This window comes from Falco peregrinus, chromosome 3, assembly GCF_023634155.1.
Source record: "Falco peregrinus isolate bFalPer1 chromosome 3, bFalPer1.pri, whole genome shotgun sequence".
In the NCBI taxonomy this organism is placed as follows: Eukaryota; Metazoa; Chordata; class Aves; order Falconiformes; family Falconidae; genus Falco; species Falco peregrinus.
The window spans coordinates 117,574,245-117,593,813 of record NC_073723.1 but is presented as its reverse complement, the minus strand read 5'-3'; the positions used below and the strand labels follow the sequence as shown (position 1 = coordinate 117,593,813).

The 19,569-nt window shown below is 52.6% G+C and overlaps 3 protein-coding genes across 13 annotated transcripts; 2 read left to right on the top strand and 1 right to left on the bottom strand.

Annotated features, from left to right (window-relative positions):
- The first annotated feature begins 1,573 nt into the window (after nt 1-1,573).
- On the top strand, nt 1,574-3,142 carry TSSK3 (testis specific serine kinase 3). Its single transcript, XM_005239815.1, has 2 exons — nt 1,574-1,718; nt 2,481-3,142. Exons 1-2 carry the CDS (start codon nt 1,574-1,576, stop codon nt 3,140-3,142), a joined length of 807 nt encoding a protein of 268 aa, XP_005239872.1.
- Nucleotides 3,143-3,458: 316 nt separating this feature from the next.
- Nucleotides 3,459-11,380, bottom strand: BSDC1 (BSD domain containing 1). Its single transcript, XM_055800404.1, has 11 exons — nt 11,310-11,380; nt 11,067-11,127; nt 10,200-10,316; nt 9,393-9,563; nt 9,223-9,277; nt 8,710-8,825; nt 8,260-8,328; nt 7,968-8,049; nt 7,239-7,778; nt 6,079-6,182; nt 3,459-5,497 (listed from the first exon to the last, which is right to left on the bottom strand). Exons 1-11 carry the CDS (start codon nt 11,318-11,320, stop codon nt 5,465-5,467), a joined length of 1,359 nt encoding a protein of 452 aa, XP_055656379.1. The 5' UTR covers nt 11,321-11,380; the 3' UTR covers nt 3,459-5,464.
- Nucleotides 11,379-19,251, top strand: ZBTB8B (zinc finger and BTB domain containing 8B). Of its 11 annotated transcripts, XM_055800393.1 has the most exons (6): nt 11,379-11,444; nt 11,804-12,102; nt 12,307-12,757; nt 13,378-13,566; nt 15,433-15,611; nt 15,928-19,251. In XM_055800393.1, exons 2-6 carry the CDS (start codon nt 11,812-11,814, stop codon nt 16,243-16,245), a joined length of 1,428 nt encoding a protein of 475 aa, XP_055656368.1. In that variant the 5' UTR covers nt 11,379-11,444; nt 11,804-11,811; the 3' UTR covers nt 16,246-19,251. The 11 variants fall into 11 exon arrangements, 10 of the variants coding, with proteins under 10 accessions (XP_055656368.1, XP_055656363.1, XP_055656371.1 ...); XM_055800388.1 differs by having other exon boundaries at nt 11,380-11,444; nt 11,804-12,757; XR_008746633.1 differs by lacking the exon at nt 15,928-19,251 and adding an exon at nt 14,172-15,301 and having other exon boundaries at nt 11,381-11,444; nt 11,804-12,757; nt 13,391-13,566; nt 15,433-15,516.
- The last annotated feature ends 318 nt before the right edge of the window (nt 19,252-19,569 follow it).

The following is a 19,569-nucleotide window of genomic DNA, read 5'->3' as shown; positions in this document are numbered from 1 at the left end:
CCCCATGGCAAACACACCATAGCATGGGTTTTGAACACAAAACCGCTCTAAGATCTCCTTTTATTACAAAGTTCGTCCCCAGCCCGCGTCCTTGGCAGCGCTGCGGCTCTGGGGCCAGCGGTGGTGGGCGCAGGGACCGTCAGGCAGTGCGAGGCCGGCCTCTGCCTCCCATGGCGATGAATGTGTCAATGGGGACGTGGGGCAGCGTCAGGCAGTGGCTGCCAGGGCATCGCTGCAGCTGCCTGTGGGGAGGGAACAGTGTGAGGTCAGTGACATGGCACAGCACAGCATGGCACGAGCCAGCATGGCCTGGCACGGCACTGTCTGATATGGCGTGGCATGGCACAGCATGGCACAGCACAGCATGGCATGGCACAGCATAGCCTGGCACTATCCGATATGGCATGGCACTGTCTGATATGGCACAGCATGGCACGGCAAAGCATAGCATGGCATGGTGTGAGCCAGCATGGCCTGGAACAGCGTGGCCTGGCACAGCACAGCATGGTACTGTCTGATACGGCATGGCATGGCACAGCATGGTATGGCACTCTCTGATATGGCACAGCATGGCACGGCACAGCATGAGCCAGTATGGCACAGCACTGTCTGATATGACATGGCATGGCACAGCATGGCCTGGCACAACACAGCATGGCACTGTCTGATATGGCATGGCACAGTGCAGCACGGCATGCTATAGCATGAGCCAGCACGGCATGGCATAGCATGGTATGGCGCTGTCTGATATGGCATGGCATGGCACAGCATGGCCTGGCACAACACAGCATGGCACTGTCTGATATGGCATGGCACAGTGCAGCACGGCATGCTATAGCATGAGCCAGCACGGCATGGCATAGCATGGTATGGCGCTGTCTGATATGGCATGGCATGGCACAGCATGAGCCAGCATGGCACGGCACAGCATGGCACACGGCACTGTCTGATATGACATGGCATGGTGCAGCACAGCACAGCATGGTGTGGCATGGCACAGTATGGCCTGGCACAGCACAGCATGGCACTGTCTGATATGGCATGGCACGGCATGGCATGGCACAGCACGGCACAGCATGGCACATCCCAGGAGGGCCTCCCCCTCCACGCCATCAGCCAATGCTTTTGGGAGCAAAATGAGCTGCGTTTTGTTTGCTCTTGTTGCCGGGGGTCCTGCCCCCCCTTACCTCCCCGCAGCCTGCTCAGCGCCCGCCGGCCCCCATGTCTCGGGGGGCACCGCCGAGCTGGGGCAGTCGCCAGCCTCGACCGGGAACCTGCGCACCTGCGGCAGCCGCCGGGAGCTCATGGCCGGGCCCTGGGTGCGTCTGACCGGCGAGAAGCGGGTGGGTGACCGGGCGAGCGCGAGACCCCCGGCAACGAGAGCACAAGGGGACCACGGGGAGAGCCCACCCAGCACACCCCGGCTCACCAAGACAACCCTGAGTGACACCACCCGGCTGCATCACAATGCCCCCCCCAGGCTTTAAAGGGTCCCTCTGTGCCCCCCCCCGGGCTGTTGCAGAGTCGCTGCTGGATGAACTGGGGGAGCGAAGGGTCCCAGCCCCACGAGGACATGGAGGGGTTTCTGCTTGCCCATGGCTACCAGCTCAGCAGGACCCTTGGGGAGGGGACCTACTCCAAGGTGAAGGAGGCTTTTTCCCAGAAGCACCAGAAGAAAGTGGCAATTAAAATAATTGATAAGAAGGAAGTTCCAGAAGGTAAGAGGTGACCCCGAAAGGGCTCCAGGCTGAGGCACTGTTCCTCCCTGGAGGCTTTGAATTCCCAGTAGAAAACTGGTTTCCCACCCTGGCTGCCTGGGAGCGAGGGGGCAGGTTGTGCTGGGGGGTCCTGTGGTGCTGGAGGGTCCTACAGTGCCGAGGGTCCCGTGATGCCAGGGGGTCCCATGGTGCTGGGGGATCCTGTGGTGCTGGAGGGTCCCACGGTGCTGGGACGTCCCGCAGTGCTGGAGGGTCCTGTGGTGCCAGGGGGTCCCACAGTGCTGGGGGGTCCTGTGGTGCTGGAGGGTCCCACGGTGCCAGGGGTCCCGTGGTGCCAGAGGGTCCTGCAGTGCCAGAGGATCCTGCAGTGCCGGGTGGGTCCCGTGGTGCTGGGGGGTCCCGTGGTGCCAGAGGGTCCTGCGGTGCCAGAGGGTCCCGCGGTGCCGGGGGGTCCTGCAGTGCCGGGGGGTCCTGCGGTGCTGGGGGGTCCCGCAGTGCCGGGGGGTCCCGCAGTGCAGCTCAGGGCTGCAGCCTGGGGAGCAGGACCTGGTTAGGTGGCCGCTGCTCCGACCGCAAGGAGGGCAAAGCGCTGCTGGAGCCCAGCATCCCGCCCCAGCGAGCAGCCGCGGGGATCGGTGCCAGGCCGTAAGGAAACAGGGACCCCCGGAATGAGCCCCCTCCCTCTGCCGAGCGCCGCAGGGGTGCCCAGAGCCAGCCGCTCAGGGACAGCCCCGTGAGCAAACCCCCCTCCTCTCTCGACAGACTTCATTCACAAATTCCTGCCCCGGGAGCTCCAGATCGTCAAGTGCTTGAACCACAGGAACATCATCCGCGTGCACGAGATGCTAAAATCCACCAAGGGGAAGATCTGCCTCGTGATGGAGCTGGCGGAGGACGGGGACATCTTTGACTACGTGCTCCGCGAGGGTCCCCTGCCCGAGCCCCGTGCCAGGGCGCTTTTCCACCAGCTGGTCGAGGCCATCTGGTACTGCCACGACAGCGGGGTGGTCCACCGCGACCTCAAGTGCGAGAACGCCCTGCTGCAGGGCAACACCTTGAAGCTGACGGATTTTGGCTTTGCTAAGCTGCTCCCCAGGGACCGCCGGGAGCTGAGCTGGACCTTCTGCGGCAGCACAGCCTACGCGGCGCCCGAGGTGCTGCAGGGCATACCCCACGACAGCTGCAAAGGCGACATCTGGAGCATGGGCATCATCCTCTACATCCTGCTCTGCGCGCGCATGCCCTTCGACAACACCAACATCCCACAGATGCTGCACCAGCAGCAGAAAGGTGTCTCTGTCCCTGGGCACCTGGGCATCTCCAAGGAGTGCCAGAACCTCCTGAGAATGCTTCTGGAACCAGACGCAACCCTGAGACCCTCCATCGAGGTGGTCAGCAGGCACCCGTGGCTCACTAACCCCTGAGAAGAGCCTGCCCTGCTCACCATGAACGGAACAGATAGTTTCTAAGTTTTTTATAAATTTGCTGTTGTTTTCCACCTATCCAGCTTTGCAGGTGGTGTGCCAGGCCTCTGGCTGGCAGAGACAAGGCCTAGCTCATACTTGGACATTTTTAGCAGCTCACTCAAAGCCCCCCATGGGTGTCCCACCTTCCCCAACTAAGTAACCCCCCAAGGCGGGTGGGAGGAAAGGGAAATTGAAAAGCATTTGACACACAGACCGTCTTGAGGCAGCCACCCCCACCCCACAGGCCAAGGGAATAACACCTGACACAGGCAGAGACTCTGTAGAATTCCTTTAATTGCTGTTAACTGCAAGTCTGTAAAAGGTTTGGAGAAAGTCATTGTTACAAAACTACCAGCTGTTAGAATTGTTCCTGGTTTTCACCCCAGCTAGAAAAGGCTCAGGGAGATGCAGAGTACTTCAGAACAGAATATTGCACAGACAACCAAACGGTTAATTTGACTAAAGAGAAAAAAAATCAAGTGACACAGACGAGAGCACTGCACCCTCTGGAGCTCTGCTGCAGGCCCAGGGATCCAGCTGTGACACCATCCAACCCCGAGAGAACACAGCCCCCAGCCCCTTGCACAGCCACCCCCGCTGGTGTCACCCACAAGTTTTCCCGCTACAGCTAAATTTGAGTCCAGGACAGGGTGAGGCTGCAGCACATTTCAGAGGCTCTGCTGGGCCCACCGTGCACCACGAGGGAGGAGTTGCAGCTCAGTCCCACACCCTCACGGGTTTTGCAGGACAGACACGTTCTTGTGTAAGCGTCTGAAGTCACCGCTGCCACCAATCCATCTGCACAGGCAGCTGTGCTTGAGAATCTCCCCAAAGTGGGGGAAAAAAAACCCCAAATCCCAACTCTTCCAAGTGCACCTAGGTTAATGTTATCCAAAAGCAGAAGGAAATCCACAGCTCCAATGAAGCACCCCTGGGAAGAGGCAGAAGGACAAAGGTAGCACATATAAAACCACCACCCAAAAGGCCAGAGACAGTAGTGAGGGTTCTGTCCCTTTAGGATAATCGTATATTAGCAACATCCACTAAGGAGCATCTTGTGACATTAGAAGGGAACTGCCCCACAGGCGGGGGCTGTGGGTCCGAGGGAAGCATTGCAAGCAGTCACAGGGGGCTTCAGTGAAAGAACCCAAGTGAGCACAGCAAAGCTTGTGACCCTGGTGGCCGTGGGGCCTGGTGCAGGTGGCACGAGGGGAGTCAAACGAGCGGGGACAGCCTCAGCCAACAGCTACACCCCACGCTCAGGTGCTTCTGCCTCCCCTGGGCTGGGAGAGGGAACGCTGAGCCCCTTGGTGCCAAAGGCAGAAGCTGAAGTGGTCAGCAGGCCAGACTGGGGCTTTGCAAGGGCTGAACTGGGCACCACAACAGAGAGGTTCTGCTCCCAGCATGACCCAAATCACTGCCTGCCCAGAAGGGCTCAAGTAAGAGCAAGCCACAAGTACTTTGCTTGGAGAATTTAACTAGAAATACACAAAATCCAGTAGAGGAAGGCAGTGCAGCTGCAAAGGGGGAAGCAGCAGGCCTTGGCTCTTGGAGAAGCTGCTGCTCTTGCAGCAGGAAACAGCAGTTTCCATTAGAAAAAGCTTCCAAGACGAAAAGCCAGGCACAAGCTAGGGTTTGGCAGGGCATTTGGCTTCTTCTGGCACAGCCCAGCTTTGGGTCAAAGCCACAAGCCAACTGCCTTTCTCTGCAGCAACGAGTGGCACAGCAGAAGGGGCTTCTACTGCAGCATCTCCAGCCCCCAGCCACCCCCTGCACAGGGGCTTTCTCCAGGGATGGCCTGGCCAGCAGCGCAGAGCGGCGAGCGAGCAGGCACAGCTTGCAGCCAAGAGCCACTGAACTGCTGTACTGCAGACTACATGCGCACACACAAGCAAACAAATCAGCCAGCCGGCAGTCCAGCGGCACCAAGCAATCCTGCCAGGTGCCCGAGCGCCCAGCTCACCCTAGGGACCCCTCACGTGTCGCATCTGCCCCCACCCGACACTTTTGGGGCAGTCAGTTTGGGCTTGGCCAGTCTCTAGGACCTACTGAGAAGATGGGCTCCCTAGCAGCTAAGTTGTACGAGTGAACTCCTGCTTCCTCCTCCTCCAGGTCTGAAGGGGTCGCTTGAGTTGCCCACAGGATTTAGCAGGAATGAAACTCCTCCAGCCTGGAACTGCAATCCCCAGCAGAGTTACACACAAAGGAACAGCCAGTCTGTGATTTAATTCACATTCGATGGTGGAAATGAGCCTGTGACACACACTGGAAGCAGTCGCTTTATTCCCAGTCTTCCCACTCTTCATCTTCCAGCTGCAAACAAGAATAACATCCCTCTGTTTCTGTAACTCAACAGCCATCTGTCGCGAGATGCTCCTGCCCGGGGCACTGAGTCAGCACGAAGCCTGACACATCCTCCTGCTCCCACACCCTCCCAACAGGGCTTCGCTTGCTCTGTTCCCTTTGGGGAACCTGCACACTCATCCCTCCTTAAGCATGTCCAGACAGCTGCTCTCTGCTCCAGCTGACAGCCGTGACTCCCACTGCGAGATCCCACCCCAAGCCTGCACCCTCAAAGAGCGAGCCCCACCTCGGAGCAGCCCCCTGCGAGCTGCTCTAGGCAGGCAGCTGCCTGCTGCAGCACTGCCCTTCCGGAGCGGCAGCCACGTCACGCTGCAACTTGCCTTGCCGCGCAGCCTGCGCCCCCGGCACAGCTCGAGCAGAGGGATTTTGCCCCCTTGCTCTGAGGCACTGCAGTCTCTCTCCCTCTCTCCACCTCCCAGGGGAGGCACCCAGCGACGGCAGAGCTCATGCAGCATCACCCCAAGGAGTTGCTGATGGCTTCTGGGAGCAAACTTCTTGCCTATTGGAGTGAGCACCTCCCCTCGACTCACCTCCCCAGACATTTCCACCTTCGAGAGCGCCAGCTGCACCTCCTCTTCAGTCATGTCCAAATCAAAGTCTTTTTCCCAGTCCTCACTGATGTCAGTGCTGGAGCCTGCAACCACAAACATCGCCACCGAGCCATCAGAGCTGCACGTGCTCTCCAGTCACTCTGCCCAAAGCACACAGCTGCCCAAGCACTGGCACTCGAGAGGCTCCTGTTTGAGGGAAGAAGGCCTCCCCCATCCCCCACAGCGGGCTGCCAGGTAACAGAGGTGGGACGGACTGAACGGCACCTCCCTTGCAGCAAGGGCTGGTTCAGAACAAGCGGGAGACGTGAACGCTGAGCCACGTTCCCCTCTGGCCTGGGAGAGCTAGGATGTGTCACGTTTCAGTCACACAGAAGACGCAACAGGTAAGTAATGACAGCAGCGACTTAGCTATGGGGACTGTCATAGGCCCCAACAGAAAGAACAACCCCCTGAGGTAGAGTAGAGGAGCAGCAGGGATGCTCCTAGGGGCAACACGCAGCGGGGAGGAACTGCCACATTCCCTACACGGACCACAGCCGTGCCCCAGCACCCAGCAGGCCAGGGACCAAAGGCCTACTCCGCTCAGCCAGCAGACTTCTGATTTCTTGTCTCATTTTATTCTGCTCGCAGCCCCAGTGCATGATACTTGCCCACCTCGCTGGACCTTGGGTTGCTTCCAGTGACTTTATAAACCTATAACCAACATAACCATTACGCTGGGGGACCTGCAGCAGGCTCTGCGGGAGGCAGTATCCCCTGAAATGAAAGGTTTCCAGATCACATCAGCCAGAGCTGCAACATGTCAGGGTCCTGGAGGCTTCTCAACCTCTGCTCTCCTGAGGGAGCACAGAATGGGGCTCAGCAGAGTGCTCAGGACAGAGCCACCTGTGGCATCAGCCCAGCTGCCTGCCAAGAGCAAACTGTCACTATCTGATGTGACTGACTTGACCCTGCCCAACAGCCTAAGGATCTGCTTCCACTTCAGTTTTGGCCATTAGACGGCCTTTGACTCTAACCTTCCTGGGCGATTCCGGCAAAATCCCTTTTCTCCTCCCCATCATCATAAAATCAGGACCCTTTCCCCAAAAGCTGCCACCCCCAGCAGATTTCCAGGCCCTGTGCGGGCCCCACATACACACCTTTCTTGCCATTGTTGGAGGGAGTGGATTTCCCACTATCCGAGTTCAGCTCGAAGACACGTAGATCTGTTGGTCCTTCCTCTTTCAGAGTCTCTGTCCTGCCCTGGGCTTTGCTTTCCACCTCTTTGAGCTCTGTAACAGTTGGTTGTTCTGAGGATGCTGCTGACTCCCGGGCAGGTGCAGAAAGATGACCAGGTTCTGGGGACTTTGGCAGGGAGCTCTGCTCTTCCACGGTGGCCTCCAGCAGCCTCTGGGAGAGGTCTCTGGTCCCAGCTGGTTGCGCTCCAGTCTGTAGCTGTGCAGCAGGCACAGAAGCAGGGTTTGCAATCTGAGTCACAAGGGAGATGCTCTCACTGCTCTCAGAGGGGCTCCCCTCTGCTGGGGCCAGCTCTGGAGGGAGGACGGCCCAGCTCTCCTCTGAGGGTCCCTTGTGAGCAGTGGGGTGGCTTCCCTCCAGGGCTGCGGGGGCAGATTCTTTCTCTGCTGCTCCTGGAAATTTCACGTTTGCACAAGGCAGGGGTGACATCCCCAAGAACTCCTCTGTAGGAAGGCAGAAGAGAAGCGAGAGATGTTTCAACAAGCGCAGCAGCAGCAGCTGACAGTGCAGCAGGGTTGGCAGCGGCTGGGCTGGGAGCTGTGTATGCGGCAGCGAGGAGGAGCCACCACCCTCTCTGAGAGCTGCTGAGGTCTGCACGAGCCCTCCCACAGACCCCCGGCCATCTGACCCACCTTCATCCTCTTCCCAGCCTGGCTCCTCCTGGTGAATGCTCTGCTCCGCTCGCTGCTTCAGAGCCTCCCTCCGGGCTTCATCCTGCAGGGAATTCTACGTCAGCAGCTGCTCACGTCTCCAGCCCTTTCCTTCCCCAGGCATTTCAGTGTCAGCGACAACAAGAATGCAGACAAGGCATCCCAGTTCCCTGCTTTTCCAGGAGATGTATCTTTCTGCCTCTTCCGTCTCCATCAGAGAGCTCCTTGGCGGGAGCGCCTACCCACTGAGGAAGACCCCCACCTCCTGACCTACCTGCTCCAGGCGATGCACTTTATAGAAGTAGCGCTGCCAGAATTCAGAATGGGACACAGCCACAGGGACCTGGGAGTGACAGGGAAATGCAATGAGTCACTTCAGAGGGAGCGCTGCGGTTGCCGCCTTGCTCCTCTCTCCTCCCAAGCCTTGCAGCTACCCTTGTAACCTGTGCAAGACACCTGCCTTTGCAGGTGCACAGACCTGGGATGAAGCCTCAGGTATGCACTGGCAGACGGTCTGACACACACTGGACAGCTACAGAGGAACTTCTGTTCCAAGCCAGTGACAAACAAGCAGGGAAGAAGAATACAATATGCTGTCTAACATCTATACCATACAACTGCAGTCCTTTCTACCACCAACTGCAGGGCCCAAGCAGCTCAGGGCTTCCCTGCACCACACCTCAAGTCAGAAGGTGCCCACTACAGGAGCCAGGCAGGGCCTTACCATTTTGGTGTAGAGAGCCCGGATGGAAGGGCTGGTTGCCAACAGCTCCGCGATCTCCCCTTTCTTCTCCTCTAGGTTAAACTGAGTGAGCCAGGCCTCAAGGAGCTCAGCAGGGCCTGTACAGGACAAGCACAGAGATAACAATCCATGGCACAAACAAGGCAGGAACAGTTTTGGGAAGTTTCATTGATAAGATGCTACAGACCAGCTGGGCTGAGCAAGGGGCAAAGGAAGAGGGAGACGTGGATCTCTGCACCCACCCAGTGTCGTGGGCCCTCTGCCAGCACAAGGCCACACAGTGCCAGCTGTAGCAGCAGTTTAAACTGGCCCAGCAAACTCTCAGTCTAAGCTAGTCCCCAACACAAGAGACAGATCTGCTCTCTATACACGGCAACCTCATCTACAGTCAAGCCAGCAGGCCTGCTGGCAAAAGGCTCTGGGCAATCCAGGATGGCCCACAGACGCCACACAAGGGCCAGTTTGGCTCTGCAGCACTGCCAAGCCCCACCGTACCATCAGGTTCATTGCAGTAGGTGGCTGGGTCTGACTGAAGGCTGTAGAGGCGAGCCTGGAGGAGAAGACACACAGGGCAGAGCTGTCAGTAGGGGCAGCAGCAGAGCCCTGAGAGGACAGGGCTCAGGATTCCACATCCTGGAGAGAAGCTCCGGGAATGGGGCACTCACCTTGGCACTGTCATAGGGCTCTGTGGTACCTGTGGGCGTTGCCATCAGTGTTATGACATCGCAGTCAATGGTCTTATCCGGCGAGGGAGCAAACGTGTCTGAGATGACACCCAGGAAGTCAGAGAGCCCCTTCCTCACCTTTTCAGTTGCACCTGAGGAACCTTCTGCCCTCTTCAAGAGAAAAAGAAGCGGAGTGTAAGTAACAGTGCCTGCAGCAGCAGGACAAGTCTGTCTTTACTGATTATGTTCCTTTAAGGAAGCAAGAAGTCTCTCCCTTCAAAAAAGTGCTAATAAGGTGACTATGTGGCCAGCCCTGGGCTAGCAGGGTGTGATGGCAGGCACTAGCCCCAGGTGGGAGGGGGTGTGCAGGCAGGCCTTGTAATAGGTTCACGTGGAACTGAGCCTAGGCTTTGCCAGGAAGGACACAGCCAGGTTTCAGGACTGGCCAGTTGGGGAGCTGGGCTGTCACAGCAGCTGTGCAGGGCTACGGCTGACAGCTTGCATGGAGACCTGATGTCACGCTACAGTGACGCTGCCAGGATGCCACCTAGATGGCACACAGGGAGAGGGAAGGCACTAGAAACCTCTCTCCACTTGTCTCCAGAGGTTTCTCAACACTACAGCAAGGAAATCCCACACAGTGGTCAGCACCAAACCTGCAACAGGGAGAAAGTCTGAAACCTGAAGCTTGTGGTTATACGTTGGGGTTTGTTCAGAGGACTGAGCCCTCAAATGCAAGTACATGCTATTCACCCCCCACTTTTCTTCCTGCAACAAGAATCCCAGCTCTCTCACTCCTATACTCACTGCCAGCTTGTCTTTGACCACACTGGCTGTAGCAGCGATAGTGCAGGCCGTATCATGCTGCACTACTTGAGTGAACTCAGCCAGGTCCCGTTTCATGAATTCCAAAGCTTCTGTGGACTGTAAGAAGATGACAAATAGATTGTGTAACCTTTCTGCTCTCCAACAAAGTCACAGTCACTGTGGGAACACCTGGCACAGTACAAGGATTAAAGGGCAAGAGGCTTTAATCCAGCTGAGCACTTACCCCAACTCGTGCAACGGCTAAGACTGTAATAACCAGTGCAACAATGGGAAACTGCTATGCCCAAAACACATTACAGTGGGGTTTTTGCGCTAAGAAGGGGAAGACAAGTTAGGAAAAGCCTTGTTCTGAGTTTTGTGTGTAATTAACATAAGCAATGTTGTCACAGGCAGGAAATTACACATCAGAAAGCGATGCTGTAAGCGCAAGCCCTTCCTGCTCAAGTGGTGAACTTCACATCAATGGAGCCCAGCGCTGCTCCCCTGAGCTAGAAGGTCCCAGCAGAGCAGTCCCGGCTCCCGGAGTTGGAACAAATACATCAGAACTCCCGCTACGCGCGCCTGTCGGACGCCCGCCGGGGCCAGGGGCTGCACTGCAGCCGCTTGCCCTCCTCGGCCGTGGGGCAGTCACCAAGGCAGGGCTCAGGGCTCATCGGAGCCGCCGCTGCCAAAGCCACCGCCGCTGCCAAAGCCACTGTGGCGGCCACGGCCCAGCCGGCGCCGCAGCCCGCAGGGAGCGCGGTACAGCACTCACAGGGACACGGCCAGCGCCACGGTTGCCTCAGCCCGCCCAGCCCGGGGCACCGGAACCGGGGCATCCCCCAGGCCCGGCCCGCCGCCTCCTACCTTCTCCTTGACGGCTTGATAGCTCTGCTGCAGCCAGCTCCGCCACCAGCCCGCGTCCTCCCTGCCACAGCACACGGGCGTCAGGCAGCCCCCAGGCCGCGGCGGCCCTGCCCCGCGCCCATCCCGCTCCCCGCCCGGACCGCTGCCGGCCGGCCACCCCCCCGCGGCCTTCCCCCCGACCCCCGCCCCGCCCGCCGCCCCCCGGCCCCGGCGCCGCTGCCCCCTCAGCAGCACCAGACTCACCCCTCCGCCATCTTGGCGGTCTGACGTCACCAATATTTACCGACCCCTCACCCCGCAGGCCCCGCCCCCCCGTGACGTCACTTCCCCTGCCGGGAGGCGGCCGGCGGTACGGCGGCCGGGCGGCTGGCGGCGGAGGTGAGGGGCTAGCGGCAGGGGGGCGGCGGTGGTGGTGGCGAAGGTGAGGGGCCGCGGAGGTGGGGGGCCGAGCGGCCCGGCCCGGGGGGCGGAGGAGGTGAGGGGCCGAGCGGCCCGGCCCGGCCCGGGGGGCGGAGGAGGTGAGGGGCCGCGGAGGTGAGGGGCCGCGGAGGTGAGGGGCCGAGCGGCCGGGGGGCGGCGGCCGGGGCCGGGCCGGGCCGGTGGAAGCGCGGCACAGTGGCTGTGCCCGGCGGGGGCAGAGGCAGGCGCGGGCCGCAGGAGCTCCCGGCGGCTGCGGGGGGAGGCCGGCGTGTGGCGGGACCCTGCGGCTGACCGTGCCTTCTCGTTAACCCCGGCAGCAGGAGCAATGGAGATGCAGTCGTACTATGCCAAGCTCCTGGGAGAGCTCAACGAGCAGCGCAAGAGGGACTTCTTCTGCGACTGCAGCATTATCGTGGAGGGGAGGATCTTCAAAGCGCACAAAAACATCCTGTTTGCCAACAGTGGCTATTTCCGAGCCCTCCTGATCCACTACATCCAAGATAGTGGACGCCACAGCACCGCTTCTCTGGACATTGTCACCTCGGAGGCTTTCTCCATCATCCTCGATTTCCTCTACTCCGGGAAGCTGGATCTCTGTGGGGAAAACGTGATTGAGGTGATGTCTGCAGCTAGCTATTTGCAGATGACCGATGTGGTCAACTTCTGCAAAACGTATATAAGGTCTTCGTTAGATATTTGCAGGAAAATAGAGAGAGAAGCTGCTTTCTATCAGGCTGATAGTGGGAGCGCTAGTTCTGCGAGAGAGGGCACCTCGTACGGCTCCAAGAGCCAGTGCTCTGCCTCTGTCTCTTCCCTGCAGGAAAAGGAAAGGATTTCGGATTGCCAGAGAGATCCTCCCTGCGGTGAGTGCAGCAGCTGCCATCCCCTGGAGCTTGTGGTCAGAGACCCTGTAAGCAGTGACTCTCCAGATGACGTTAATTCCTCGCTGCCTAAGGGGGTGGAACCCAAAGTGGAGTTTGACTCAGATGAAGTAGAGGTAGAAGTGGGCGAACGGCTGCCGCAGTATCAGACTCCGTTGTCCCTCGAGCAGATGGAAGAGGGGCTGCACGGCGGGCAGGCGATGGACCTGGCCTGCAATAACTATCATATGAAACAATTCCTAGAGGCCCTGTTGCGCAACAGCTCAGCTCAGAGAAAGGATGATGTGGTTCATCACTTTGTCCGGGGCTTTGAGGGTAGGCCAGAGGATGCAGGGGTAGCCATGAGTTCCATGATGGACATTCACAGCGACTGGTATGGTGAGGACACAGGTGAGAGGACTCTGGGGGGCTGTAGTCTGTATAACTGAGGAGGAAACTGCTTAGTTGTGCTATTTCCTTTGTTACACTCGTTCTTGTTCAGGAATATATTGCTGACTATATATGCCGTAGCAAAATAAACTATTGTTCTGGACTTCAAAAGAAAGCTGTACTCATTTATTCAGTGCAGCATTTGGGAGGTAAGTATTCCGAACAGCTTTTACAGTCTCTTTGAAAGAGGTGCTGGAGCGTGAGTGTTGGTGATACTGCTTTAATAAACAATCTATCTCATTTGGGACCTTGTTGAATGGCAGGCGAATTTTTAAAAAGAATCTTCCTCTCATGTTAGCGTTAGAAAGAGCAATCAGAAGGATAAATTGAGCTGCCACAAGAGGGATCTGATGTAGAACCTGACAGAGCAGAAGTAGCTTATTCCACTGGAGCTCCTGCCAGCGCATCGGTTGCTAGATGATAAATCTGTTCGCTGTTATACTTTGAACTTCAAAAGAGCAGACATCAGCTTTATTCATACAGAGCGATACCTAGAAATTATTTAAGAGCACTGAAAGCTTTAAACTCTGTGGTATTGCATAAAGAGGAGACTTACCTCTAAAGGCAGACTTACTTTTCAGACTCACTTTTCAGCTGCTGGTCACCTGAGGTTTCACTGCTTTCCCAAGCGCAGCACTTGTTGGGATGTCTCACGTTGGCAGGAATATCTCCAAGCAGCAGTGTCGGGGACCTGGAGAAGAAGAAGATCATATCCATATGCATTTCTCCTGAAGTGGACAATAAGGATTTGGGCATTTTATCTGCTTATGGTAATGCTGGTGCACAACTTGCCTCGTCCAAACTGCCTTAGTAAGATGAGAGGCAGCTCTGACAAACACCAGAGCTGTTCAGGATGTGACAGATGTAGGAACGGTGTGGGCAGCAGGAAATCTTTCACTGAATACTCTAGATAGCAAGCTTACATTCATGTTATTTCCAGCTCAAGCATGCCTGTGTGATCTTAAAGCCAATAAAACCAGTATGTTCTCTCACTGCTTTAAACTAAGGAACCTGATAAAATCACAAACTCAGTCCTAAAGTCACCAGCGACTAAAGTAATCAGCGCAGAGTGCTGTCACCAGATCGCACCTATGGGTTTTGACATGTAGCAAGGCAAGAGCATCTTAACATGCAAACTTTGCTTACTTTTTCCCTCTTAAAATCTTCAGACTATTAATGAATCATTACAAGGGAAGTGCTTCTAGAATTTGCTAGAGGACATCAAGTGTTTTGACAACGTATTAGAAATGCTAATAGTAGATGTGCTTTAAATAGAAGTGGCGGGAAAAAAAAACCCAAACCTTGCATTAGTCATGTTTCTCTACTAAAACTGAACATTGTAAGCATTTGGTAGAATGGAAGTATCTCTTCTCAGCTTTTAATGGTCCTGCTACCTGAAGATGCCAGGAATGAGAAGTACAAGGTCCTGATAAAAGAACAGTGTTTTCACACTTTCAGGCTGACAGATGGGATGAATACCGCTTACTTTCAGGTGTCTACATCTGTTCCAGTCATCCTGGTCCCCTTCACAGCTGATAGAGGGTAAACTGGCACCTCTAGAGGGCCTGGAAGCAAGGCAGGTCTAAGAACTGGTTTTCTTTTATTTCTTTAAACGGAGCTCTAAATGCTTAGCAGGGATTAGCAATACCTTGTAAAGGTCCCAAATTGGGTGAGGTTGATTTCACTCGCACATTAACACCAGGTGCTCGGTTTTTGGAGACTGGGTTGGACAAACCTTAGCACAGGCAATGTTCTATAGCTCCACCTACTTTGGTGTAACTGTTGAAGAGCTCAAGGCTTGATACACAAACACTTTTCTGAGTCTGTACCTGAAACAGGAAAAGCTAATCTTCTAGGGTAACATCTCAACCTTTATACTGGAAAGGAAGCTTATATCGGCTGATGCTAAAAACCTTGGCAATACCCACGTTTATGTAAAATGTGATCGTCCAAATTGAATTCTCTCTTCTTCCATCTGATTTCATAAATTACATATTACTTGTGTGCATATAGTTTGATTTTTAGGAAAAGTAAAATATCATCAGCAAATATATTTGAGTCCTTCATCTTGTTATTACCAATAGAAAAGCTGAAGTGAATGGCAGTAGGAACAAGCACTCATGTTTTCAGGTGGGTTCCCCACATCCACATCTATGCACTTTGTGAAAGCACATGGGAAACATCCATGCTACTTCTGCCTGTAATTTGTCTTAAAGATTTTAGTTTCTAATGCTGTTTAACACTAATAGGATCGTTAAAAAAAAAAAAAAAAAAAAAGTAGGAGACTTTCTATGGCTGAAGTAGCGCAGAGACCCCACTGCACTAAAAGCAAATTTTGGCACTGAATTAAATGGCTTCTTAAAATAATTAATTTGTTTTTCTGTTGTGAGCCAACTCCCTTAAAGTATCAGCTCTATAAGTATAGGCAGGCTGGTTTTCAAGGGACTTGATCATCTGCAGTAGCGTGAATGTCTCCTGAAATTGCCCAACCTACAGAAATTTCAGGTAAGCCAAGTACAAAGAGAGGGGAACGTGCAATTATCTTGACTCAGATTTGCAGCGAGGAGGATGAGAAGCCAACATAGCTAATGTTGGTGAACTGCCTAATCTAATGTGTTGTGTTTTTCTTCCAAAAGGTGATGTGTTAGTTGTGCCAATCAAGCTTCACAAATGTCCGTTCTGTCCCTACACGGCTAAACAGAAAGGAATACTAAAACGGCACATTCGCTCTCACACAGGTGAGAGACCCTACCCCTGTGAGACGTGTGGGAAACGTTTCACTCGGCAGGAACACCTTCGGAGTCATGCTTTAAGTGTAAGTTTGAAAGATTATATCTATCAGGAAATTTTTAAAAGTAGTTTGGCATTTCCCGACCGTATTTCCCAAAATATGTTGGACAAAATGATTGTTGCTCTAATAATAAGTGAAGCTGCCGATATTTGGTTCATTAGTACTTAGGTAGCCCCAAATCCTTGTCGCTCGCTGAAAATGTGATGGGATTGTCTGCCCTTTTGCTCAAGTGTAGTTGTTTTTCTGTTCTAGGAATATATGCAAACCAGCAGCCCAGAAAGAGCTAAAGCAAGAAGGCAGATTTGCCTTTTTTACCAAAGTGTTCTATTTTTAACTTCAGGTGCATCGATCAAACAAGCCAATTATCTGTAAAGGTTGCAGGAGAACATTCACAAGTAGCCTGTCCCAAGGATTGCGACGCTTTGGCTTGTGCGACAGCTGCACCTGTGTGACCACTACCCACGAGGACTCGATGCCCATTAACCTCAGCCTAATGGAACCTTCATCAGAAGGCCAAGAGAAGGGTGATGCCGATAACGATTGGCCCATATATGTGGAGTCTGGAGAGGAAAACGATCCAGCTGATGATGATGATGCCGATGGTGATGACAAGCAGGAAATCCACAGGAGTTTGTCAGACCGAGAAACGCTTATGTAGCAGTGAGAGGAGAGCAGGAGCATTTAAAGTGTCCCCGACAGTGGTCGGTCTGCAACAGAAAACTGCGTATTTGCCCATTTAGTGAGACTGTGCTGTTTTTTATTATTCCATTTTTTAATAGAAGAGTGGGGAGAACTGGAATTTTTAATACTTTTTAAGTTTTCAGTGCTGTGCACCAGCAATCTGTGAAGCATCTTCTGTCTGGGGTTCACAGAGGTTGTAGTTGAGCAATTTCCAGTGGGGTGTCTGCCTCCTAGTTTTGATTTTGCAGGTGGAGCACCTCTGTGTTGTTTTGATAACAAGTTTCTTCAAATAATGCTGTCATGGTCTTTAATCCCTGATGTGAAAGGGGCACCATATTCTCTCTGAAGATTATGTTAAAAGAAATGTAGTTTTCATTCATTATCTTGGGACTTTTCTAAACTAAGTTGTGATCCTGCTGTATTAGGACAGTATTATCTAAACTGTGAACCTTAAGTGTTTGTTTGGTGGATTTGACCTGGAAACCAGGGCAGACAAACCAGGATAATGAAAATATGCTGCTGCTGAAAGCATAGACAGAATAAATGTGTTTCACGTGTCCTTAATTGCAGGTATTTAGAGTACAAGCTTCTCTTTCAGAATTGTTTTTACTGCATCTTCCTCTCTCAAGAGCTTGGACTACAGATCATCAGATGTGTCTTTCATGTCATTTAAACATTAGTAGTCTTGGCTTAAGAAACATTAAGCACACGTTATGGTGTCTAGTGTCCTGGTCTCTCAGTTTAGATTAAGTGAACTGCCCAATTCTTTTCAGCTTTTTACAGTAGAAGTTAAAAGCTGTCAGCCAGGTTACTGGGGAATTCTGATTCTGGTAGATTAAATAGCCAGATTGACAGGTGGTGTAGATGAGGCGCAGTTAAATATAAATATAAATATCTGAGCTATGCATATAAAAGAGCTCTGAATACCCTTCTTGAAGCTATTGAGTAGGAAATCTCAGAAGTTTTTACTAGCCTCTTTGTATGCAAATCCTTTTCTTTCTCTTTGACTATATTTTCTTCTAGTCTTCAGTGATCTCTCTCATGCTTTATGTTATGTAAATTTATCCAAGTATTTATTTTAAAAAAACCAACAAGCCTCCAGTGTGGACCTCCTGTTTCTTTGCTAGGATAAATAACAGGTTGGTTTTCAAAGGAGGTGAGATTTTTTTTACCTTTCCAGAAACAAGTTGATATAAGCTATCAAAAATCAAGCTAGGAAGCTTTAGAAGAAAACACACCACCAACAGAAAGCCTGTTTGCTTATGGGTAACCTACTGTTTCCTAATGAAGAGACAAAAACTGAAATATACTGTGAAATAAGACTGTTAATGCTTTTTTTTACTATGTGGTTCGTAAGTGTTTGATGAAAATGCAAATTGTATGAGTCTTTCTCGCTGGAGTAAGTGCTAGATCAGAAGCCTGTAGACAGACGTGGCTGACAGAGTGAGCAGTTCCTCCCGCTTAAGACAGTGCTTCTTGCAGGTTTTTTAGTGTAAAGACTTTACACTTGGAAAACGTGAGATGGAACCTAAAAAACAAAGAGCCCTCTGATTTAACCAGTTAGGGTTGGTTTTTGCATGCCTTGTGCTTTTATTTTACATACTGAAGAAGAACAATTCAGCTTCTCTATCTGCTTCATCCTTCAGAGAAACAGCAGTCCTATGGTGATGTTGCAATTTGCGTGTGAGAGGTGATTCTGATATCACAAGTACAGTTAAGAACTCATTACCAGATCAGGTAGGATGAGGAAAGAACAAGCTTCTTTTTAAACAAGTGACTTTACTAGTGATTCCTGAAAACAGCAGTAGGTAAAGAGACTTGATTTGAAATGGTCTGGTCCAAGTTCTTGATGAGTGCCACCTTCACGAGAAGATACTGGCATCATGTGCTACATTTATTTTCTGTAATTTAGGTTGTATAACCTTCAGTGGTCCCTGTTCCAGGCCATCTGTAGATTTGACTTTGCAGTAGCTGAACAGTATCATATTGACACACTTCATCACAGAAATATCACTGGGACAAGATCTTTAAAAAATTCAGGGCTCTGTAGCAGCCCCTATTTGAGTCATCTAAATTAAGACCATCAGAGACAACTCATGTAGATGCCAGATTTGGAGCTGAGCTCCTCTGAAAATCCTGCTGTGGTTTTGGGTCCCTAGCACTTTTGAAAATGTGAGCAAAATGTGGGCTTGTACATCTTGCTGGCAATTTTAAAATGTCACCTGCAGCCTACCAGAGCTAGTCTTCTGGACTGCTACTCTTATTTTTGTTGAGTCCATCCAACATCAGAGGGTGTGTCCTTTTGGTATCGGCTTATCTGATAAAGGACGGACTTCTGCATATGAGAACACCTGAGAAAGAGCCACAGATTATCTGTGTTTGTGGGGAGACGGACTCGCTAATGGAAGTGGGGCAAGACTATAAATAGGGATCCAAAATGATGTTTAGTGACCAGGCATCCCAACTTCTGGTCATTCTAGCATGAAGGTGCCACCTCGCTGTAAATACTGGTAGAAGCCACTAGATGTGGAGTATCGGCTGAGCATGGTTCTGACTAGTGCGCCACGATGAAACTATCAGGTTTGGCTTCTCACACAGCTGAGCTGTGCTGAGCTGCGGGCTAGCAAACTCTGAATCCATGAGGACATTCGGAGTAGGGAAGATTAACCTCTTGCAAAAGTCTGTATGTAGTAAAAGCTGCAGGAATGACTGCGGAGACCTTCCGTGATTTTACTTCAACCTGCTTGCTTTGGTCTTAGAGATTGTTCTTGTGTGTCTTGTGCGTAGAGAATGGAAGTGTTAAGGTTTGTGTAACACTGGGTAGGGGGTGTGGGTGGGGGGTACACCGTTCACATTCCAGATGGCAAGTGACCACCAAAATCGATGTTTCCTATTGATCTGTCATATTGTGCTGCCTTGTTTTCAGTGGAGTCCTTCAGCCTTTGTATTTGGAAGCGGATGTAGTTTATCCGCATTCTTGTGACCAGATGTTCATGTAAATCTGTTTGCTGTGCTTTCCACTTTGTTTTTTGGATGTTTTTTCCTGAAATCTTCCATTGTAGATCCAGCCTCTACAAGCTTTGAGAATATGATGTAGCTGTTTTAAAATATTCACATGGTGCTTAATGAAGAATCAAAAATAATGTTTTTAGGAGAGTTATTTCTAATATAATCACTTTCTCAAAGCTTTTCAAAGGCCATGCAGACTACTTAAAGTCTTAGCTCAGCGTAATTGACTTTGTTTAGGAGTATACGTTTTAACGTACTTTTTTGCACATAATTGCACTGTATTTCATGAAAG

Coding starts and splice junctions, on each gene's coding strand:
- BSDC1 (XM_055800404.1), bottom strand. Junction 8,826..9,222: donor CTACTGCAATGAACCTGATG/GTACGGTGGGGC, acceptor TGTCCTGTACAG/GCCCTGCTGAGCTCCTTGAG. Junction 8,050..8,259: donor AAGTGCATCGCCTGGAGCAG/GTAGGTCAGGAG, acceptor AATTCCCTGCAG/GATGAAGCCCGGAGGGAGGC.
- TSSK3 (XM_005239815.1), top strand. CDS start 1,574: ATGGAGGGGTTTCTGCTTGCCCATGGCTACCAGCTCAGCAGGACCCTT. Junction 1,719..2,480: donor TAAGAAGGAAGTTCCAGAAG/GTAAGAGGTGAC, acceptor CTCTCTCGACAG/ACTTCATTCACAAATTCCTG.
- ZBTB8B (XM_055800388.1), top strand. CDS start 11,812: ATGGAGATGCAGTCGTACTATGCCAAGCTCCTGGGAGAGCTCAACGAG. Junction 12,758..13,377: donor CTGGTATGGTGAGGACACAG/GTGAGAGGACTC, acceptor CTTACTTTTCAG/ACTCACTTTTCAGCTGCTGG. Junction 13,567..15,432: donor GGGCATTTTATCTGCTTATG/GTAATGCTGGTG, acceptor TTCTTCCAAAAG/GTGATGTGTTAGTTGTGCCA.